Source organism: Chelmon rostratus, chromosome 9, assembly GCF_017976325.1.
Source record: "Chelmon rostratus isolate fCheRos1 chromosome 9, fCheRos1.pri, whole genome shotgun sequence".
NCBI classification, from domain to species: Eukaryota; Metazoa; Chordata; class Actinopteri; order Chaetodontiformes; family Chaetodontidae; genus Chelmon; species Chelmon rostratus.
In genome coordinates, this window is record NC_055666.1 from 20,320,227 (window position 1) to 20,328,399 (window position 8,173).

Here is an 8,173-nt window from a genome sequence, read left to right on the forward strand (position 1 = left end):
GCTTTAATCATTTTAAACAGTATGTCAGGGTGGCATCTTAAGCGCCATTTTCTACTGAAATTATTTAAGGTATTCTTTGAGTGCATGCGTGACTTTCCACTCAGCATTGCAGAGCAGGGGATCAATTACTTTGATTGCTATTCTGGGACTATAAACTATTTGACTTTTCTTTGTCTCCAAAACTTGTCTAGAAAAAGTCCCCCAGAAACTCAGTGTCCACGCTGCTGCTGTTCATGTTTATTCGTATGTGTCAGTGTGTGTGCATGAGAGAGTCAGAGAGGGATGAGAGCGAGTTTTGGTGTGTCTGATTGCATTAGTGGGTGACTTGTCTCTCATTGACGTTTCCTCTCATTTTTCTAATTGACTCTAGCTGGAGACGTTAAGGCGAGATGACAGAGGCAGCGAGCAGAGTGCTAATCAAGTCAGTGTAAGTGGGGGAAAAACCTGAGCCCTCAATACCCCACACTAAATGTTTGTCGTCTCCCCCTTTTTTTTTATGTCTTTCTTCCCCTTTCCTCCCTTAACTCTTCCACTGACATGACATATCATTACAGGCCAATCATCACAGGGACTGTACTTGTCACTTGAATAAATCTCCCAGACACAACTGGGTTAGGAAATGAAGGACCTGTGCTGCAGCATACTCAGACACGTTTACAGGAACTCAGATACATACATGCACACACTCACATCAGACAGGAACTGGAAGACAAGGCCACTGCGTCCTGATTATACCGGGCCACCTTGCATCCTCGTTTTAGAAACTTCACTCGTACGAGACGCCAATGATGTCTTTTTCTGCCACATACACTCACATCAAGATTTCCACCACGTCCATTCCAGCAGTAATAAAAAGTGGTAATGCAACTGCAGCAGATGTGCAGCTGGGGGCGCTGTTGGTAGCTGATAAGTCATAGTTGCCACATGAGACATTAACGCTGCGCAGGGTGTAGCGCTAAAGCAGCAGATATGCAGGAAGAGGTGGAAAGAAACATGGCTGTGCATTCCGATGCTCAGCTACAATCAACACATATCACTCCTCAGCTACTTTCTGGGAGTAGTTGGGGATGTAGCAGTCATGAATGCCACAGTATCATTCTCACAGTAAACAACAACTTGATCATTAGCATCGTTAGCAATTTCTCTCTCTTGTTTTGTTTCACCCCTTTGATTTAAGTTCTCCTGCCGCTGGCTTAATTCTTTCGCTGCTTCATGTTTTACTCATTGTCTTGTTCTTCTTTTTATGTAGATTATTTTGTGTTTATTTTCTTTTTTTTTTGCATTTGCTTACGGTGCAAACAATCTGCATGCTTATTAATACATTTTTGTGCATTTTCATTCCCATGTAAATTGATGTGCGCCCTCAAATGCGACACAGTTACTTCCCAGAGCCTTATTTAGATTTTTCAGTCGCATCAGTGTTAGAGGTGCCACAGTATTTGGGTCTGTCAACAGTGTTTTGTGATTTCTGGAGTTTGACACAAAAGGCTTTTTTTTCTGTGTGTCTCAGGATGTAACAGCGTCATCTGTGGTGTCCTGCAGTCAGGAGAAGGAATTACTTCCAGAGAAGAATCCTCCCAGTCCTGTTCACTCAGAGAGGGATGCACTGCTAGTTGGTAAGCTCTATGACACCACTACATCTGCATTTAGCTGATGCTCCTCTCCAGGGAGTTCTGCAAAGGCTGAGCCGTTTTAGCCTTAAGAGTCTACTTTGACAGGACATATACCTGTTAATGGGCTCATGAATAGCACAGTTTCACAAGTGTCTGCAGAATGAAACTTAGTGACTTATATTACAGTCGGGACAACGAGTAAAGCTGTGAACATCATGACAGTTTTTATCTTTTTTCGCTCAGTTTGAGACTTTTAACTCTGGAAAGTGCTATAGGGTGCCTTTGAAAACCAGAATTGTAGTTGTTTTATAGTCATTTATTCCAAGTGCAGTCAGCAGTTTTACCAATGATAGCAGCTTGGCTGTAGGGATTGTCAGCTGGCCCACTACTTTGATCTGCACTGAAATATCTCAACAACTATCAGATGGATTGCCATGAAGTTTGGTATAGATATTCCTGGTGCCCAGAGAATGAATTCTGATGACTTTGCTGATTGTCTGAATTTTTCTCTAGTGCCATCATCGGGTCAAAATTTCTCTTTGTCTAATAGCTGCATAACGAATAAGATTTCAGTTGTTTTGGAAAATATTAGCATGTTAACATGCTAAGATAAGATAGTTAACAATGTAAACACGTTAGCATTGTCGTTGTGAGCGTGTTAGCATGTAGATGTCAGCATTTAGCTCAGCAATACTCATAAAAGTAAAGCCCAAAAGAGAAGCTAGCATGTCAGTAGACTTACTTGATCTTCTTAACTCTAAAAACTGACCCACCTGACCTGACCTGACCTGCTCAGCTGTATTTTATGTTCGATGCTTCATCTTTGATGCTTTTATGCTGCCTTTAGCATTTAGTCATGTATGTATGTTGATGGTGCTCTTGTTCTTTAACATGTGAATTGAACATTCAGTTTAACACAATTTTTAACCCTAACAGGATATCAAGTTTTATTGTATCGATTCCAGCTGTAGGGTGGAAGGTATGATAAAATGATTTTTACATGCTGTGAACATTAAGGCCATCGTGCCTCCAAAACCCCAACAGGAGCCAAAATAACAGTCTTAACGCCTTTGAATATAAAGAAATCAATAACACAATGCTAAAAATTATGGCCTCAAATGTTATGCTCTCAAAAGAAATTGAACACAATTAGTTTCTCAAAGGGAGTACTTACTACATAATGTAGCTGTTGAATTGGATTGCATTGTATCGTTATGTGTTGTTTGATTTTTTTTTATTTGCCATCCCTTGTACAACATAACCATGCACTAGCAATACCACCTCTACCACAGTTGGATTTTTCTGATTTGCTTCAGTCGCTTTGAGGTAATAACTGTGCATAATTACATAGCCATCAGAGCGAGAGAGGAGGAAGATATGAGGAGAGAAAGAGCCCACTTTACTCATTAGATTACATAACACAATGTGACTTTATGATAATGGAAAATATGGCCAACATCTATCTCCCATGTGTATAATAAACTACATTATTTATAGAAGTAAACAAAGCCTTGTCCTATTTTGCTGCTTGATGTTTTCCGCCACGCTGCATTTTCACATGTTAATTGTCAAGGACATCCGCTGGCTCAAAGCATGAAAGATAAAACTTGCTGCATCTTGTTGGGGAATAGAAAGGAAATACAAATTGTGCTGGAGTTTATCAAATGATAGCAGTCTCTGTGTTTATCCATGTGGGTCCAGTTCTTCCAGTGCCAGAAATACCTGCACTGTCTCAGAGCAGAGTAGCTGTGTGATTGGCTTACAGGTAGTTAGGTAGTCAATGGTGTTTGTCCTCCATTCATGCCCACTCTGGCTCTTTGCTAAAGCAGAAAAAGAGCACGGTTAAAGATCCTGGCACCTTCTCATGTCAAAATTACTCTTCTTGACATCTTGTTTGATGCTCAGTTGAAGTGCGCCGCTGGAAAAAAGGGGACGCTCGGCTCCTGAAGGAAAATGATCCATCAGAAAACAAAGGGTTTTGCCTTTTCTCTCCCTCCACACAGTGAATGTAGATTAACACAGTTGCATAATTTCTGAACTGTTTCCTTCAAGAAAATCGAGAAACAAGTAAAAACTGCAAACTGTGAGTTGCATCGTTTCAGTCAGAATTAAACTATAATTGTACTCCTGAAAACACCCTTCAAATCATGTGTTCGATACTGGTAAAGTGTGTTATTACAGCTTTGGCCATCGTTTTACCAACAGTAATAATGCAATTATTGCTCTTTTTACACAAGAGGTTTACAAGATATCAGGGTCAAAACTGCCAACCTGACTCGATAAAATGTTCTTAATATTCAAAGAAAACCCCAATTTCACAAATCACAATTAATTTATTTGTTTAAACATAAAGTTACATTTTCCCTATATTATGGCCTAGTCAGCCAGATAGGTGGACCAATGTAATTTGGTGGAGATACTCCTTTTATTCAGACGTTTCTTTTGCCTGAAAACACTGCATTTTTCAAATGTTTAGTCTAAAAAATGAGAAAATCAGCCTTGTGTAATACCGTATTTCCTAAAATAGTGACCTGGGCTTTTATCTACCTCAACAGCAGAAGGTAACAGGACTTCTTGAACTCGGCCAAGTCAACAACATAATGTGATTTTTTTTACTTCAGTAGGTCATCTTTGCATTGATGTGAAGACTACCTTTATTTGTATATTTTCATCCTGTTCTTGTCCTGGTTCTGGTTCGATCGTCTCAAGACCCACCACCCAAATCTCACCTGATGTCTTGCCTCACGGTGCTCAAAGGTGGAGGATTATTTCTCTCCTGGCCCCATCAGAGCATCGAGAGAGGATGGTTTGGTTGAGGTTGTGCAGAATTTTGATAGTACGCTCCTTTGATGAGCGCTAACAACATCAAACACTCCCTCTAATCTGGAGCCACAATATACAAGAGGCTCTTCAGAGTGTCGGGAGTCTGAGAAGAGCTGCTTCATGCATCCTTGCTTGTTTTTCAGTCAGACAAGAGGAACTAGAACAATCTAACTGATTTCTTGAATATTCTATTCTGGTTAAAAGTCACGTTTGACAGGCGACAGAAACTCAAACGCTGGAGCAATGTGACGAGGTATGTCTTTGCATTTTGACAGTTTAATTAACATGTCCGCGTGACCTTTTTGTTCATCCTCAGGGATCATTTCAACCTTCCTTAATGTCCACCCGTTTGGAGCCAGCATCGAGTACATCTGTTCCTACCTGCAGCGTTTGGACTCTAAGGTAGCAGGCAGACACACACACACACACGCACACACACACACACATCGGAGACATACTGACATAGATTAAATTTCCCTGCAGGGCCGACATATGGGCCTGCTGTATGCCAGGGTCCTGCTGTGCCATTTTAGTCTCTCACCACACAAAGAAGCCTGAAGTGCAGGCGAGAGCCATCAGTTACTGTGTGAATTTTTTATTTATTTTTTTTTAAACCTTTATTTATTTCAGTAAAGGTTGCTGAGCACACACACATCAATTTAAAGCTGCACTGCTCCACACTCATACCTGTACTTACCAGAGGTGTATGTAAACACACAAGCTATAGGCTAAAAACAGGAAGGTGGTCTCAGACATTCACTCACACTCATTCTCAATTACTTTCACCAGGTTAGTTTTGCACTTTTGGAGTAAAGTTTGACTGATGTTCCATAGGTGTTATTTTTACGTCATGATCTGATATTGAAGCCTGACACAGAAGACAGGAAACTGAGGCGCTGAGCTTTTTTCACTAACTTCCTGTTTTCCACCCAAAACAGTAATAGTGACACAGTTTGTGTTTAGACAAACAGATATACAGTAGATATTACATTACACCTCTACTATTAACACAGTGTCACTGGGAGTCGCCTCATTGTGCCACATCAGTTAATGTGGGCAGCTGAACTAATTCACAGTTGTTTTTGTAGTGTGGTTTATCCCACCAGGTTTTTTTCTTCTGATGTGCAACATCAGATAAAAAAAGAAAAAGTTGTAATTTATTGCTCTGTTAGTTCTTATTTGCCTCCATGTGTTCATCAGTAAGAGTGAATTTCTCCATTGTGAGGTTAATAAAGTTTTATCTAATCTAATCAACAAAGCACTGCTGACCTTCCCAGTGGTCCAAATCATGTTTGCCTCAACCTTTCAGGCCTCAGCTGCTCCTACTTTGTAAATAGCATGAACCTTGATATATAGCAAGTCTGTCTTTGCACGGTCGGAGCCTCTCTGTTTCTGTCCTGTTGCAGTTGTCGTTATCTAATTTTATCACACGTCCCCATTTGCGCAACTTATTGATAAATATATTCATGTTCTGTGTCCGTCTGCTGCTGCTGCCACCGCCACTTTAGGCTGTTAGTCAGCCAGATTTCTCTTCATGTTTGAGCTCAGTCCTCCTGGTTTATAACTGAGCTGAGCTTCGTCATCACTATCCAGTATCCATACAGATAGACAGTGTTATTCTGTTAGATGTGATCTGATCTTATATATTTTACCAACAAATTGATGTGATGTGGATTAGTACTGTTATGAATCACTATCAGTCTCTGGTACACTGTGGTAGAAGTAGCAAATATCGATCATTTTCATTATTGAGTAGTCTGTCTGTTACTCTTTGATGTGAGTAAAGATTTAGTCTTCAGAATGTCAGAATATCGTGAAAAATGTCCATCACGATTTCCCAAAGCATGAGGTCGTGTCTTCAAATTGCTTGTATTATTGAATTCTCTGTCAGTCGAGTAATTCATTAATCAGCTAATTATTTTAGCAATTAAGTTTAGAAATTGCCACTCATTCTCAGGGAGCAGAATAGTTCAACAATTTGGGGAATATACTTTTAAATGGTCTCATGCAAATTGTTTTTACTCTTTTTCTACAGTTTAAATAAATGAGATGTAATGTGTTAATTAGTGAGCTCTTTGGCTAGCTGTTCACCCACTGTTAGTCTCTATGCTAGGCTAAGCTAACCATCACCTGGCTTGAGCTTCATATTGACCGTACAGGCAAGAAATAAGGGTATTTCCCAAAATATCAAACAGTTTATTTTAAATGTGTATGTGTGTGTTTGGCATGGTTGTACGTGACTGTGTGCGTGCTTTTGCTACAGTCTGCTTTTGCAGCTGTTTGCCTGTGTATCTGTTGTTTCAACACTGACTCTGCACATCAAGCAGCCCACAGAGTTTTGTCAATACCGTTGGCTGGACTCCTCAACCACAAGCCCAATCCTCTCTGCTTATCTGCCGGCTCCACACTCACACGGCTCCATTGTCTGTAATGACACACAGTCCTATCTCCATGATGGACCTTAATGCATCCTGACATCAGCACCAGGCTTGAACAACCTAGTTATTAATGCAAGACACTGTGGGTTGTCTACAGCAGCCCTTACAGTGGATTTCTGTCTCTACTGTCACCTTAGCCTTTGTGATCCTCCCTCAGCCAACCAGGTGGTATGAGCCACAATAAATCCGGTCATGTAGCTCATATTGTGCAGATCCTGGCCCGATTCATTGGGTTTAAGCAAAGGTGTGAGAACAGAGTGTGAGCATAATGAAAATGAAGAGCAGAGGTGTGAAAAGTGGAGCTGTGAGAGTGTCTGTTTATGTGTGTGCATACGTAGTTTCGTGTGGCAGCTAACTCTTGCCGGTGTTCTGCGCGTGTTTCTGCAGATCGACCCCGGTGAGGTGGAGGCTCTTCTTTCTCGGCTGCCCTGCACCTTCAGACGGGAGCTGACTGGCGTCGGAGCCAGTCTGGAGAAACGCTGGAACTTCTGCGGCTTCCAGGGCATCAAGAGCGCATAGACTCACTTCTGGGACGCGACAGGTAGACGAGGCAACACAGGCACATGAGGCAACTCTGGAAATGTGGAGGAAGCCCACGCTGATGGAGACACTGGGCTCCACCTGAGCAGACAAGAGCACAAATTATCCGCAGACCTCACATCAGGAAGGGCTGTTCTGTGTAGGTGGCAGAGTGATAAACATACAGGTTTTCGTAATGGCAAATTAATTGAGAGCATTTCTATGGTGACCAAGAGGTGGATGTATCTCTATGGTGACAGCCACATCATCTCTCACTCTTGCCTCTCCTTTTTTAGTTTCACTCATGGGATTCAACCCTTCGGAGAGCCAGTCTTAGTCGAGTCATGGGATTGGTTGTATTTTTATAACCGAGCCCACAGTTGGCTCAGCGCGCTCTCCGACCTGGACTAAAGGGCTACACTGGAAGGTCATCAGGGTCTACTTTCAACCTCAAAACTCTCTGGCTTCCTTTTTTTGCCTCTTTTGTCTTGATTTTGTACGATCATGTAAAATAAATTCTTACATTTCCTTCAACTTTCCGTGCAGGCTATTAAAAGTGCACACAAGACGGATGTGGCGATCAGGTCGATTTGTAGTTATTTTCACATCTCTCAGTGTTGAATTATGCTCCTATTTGGTGCCACATAATTGCACTGTCACTTCTTAAATTGACAATGAACAGCAGAGCGACTAATCAATGAGAAGCTGCAAATGTTAAAATGAGGACAGACTTGTTTTTTTTCCACAGTTGTTGAATTTCTTGCCAGAAGTGTTTCTTAT

At 41.3% G+C, this 8,173-nt stretch overlaps 1 protein-coding gene across 1 annotated transcript in view; it reads left to right on the forward strand.

Annotated features, from left to right (window-relative positions):
- LOC121611343 (ecto-NOX disulfide-thiol exchanger 2-like) overlaps nucleotides 1–7,393 on the forward strand; it is a 121,680-nt gene extending 114,287 nt beyond the window's left edge. The window contains exons 12-15 of the mRNA XM_041943870.1: nucleotides 976–981; nucleotides 1,511–1,616; nucleotides 4,753–4,838; nucleotides 7,262–7,393. Of these exons, the coding sequence (XP_041799804.1) occupies nucleotides 976–981; nucleotides 1,511–1,616; nucleotides 4,753–4,838; nucleotides 7,262–7,393 (330 nt within the window). The remainder of the gene's footprint in view (nucleotides 1–975; nucleotides 982–1,510; nucleotides 1,617–4,752; nucleotides 4,839–7,261) is intronic.
- The last annotated feature ends 780 nt before the right edge of the window (nucleotides 7,394–8,173 follow it).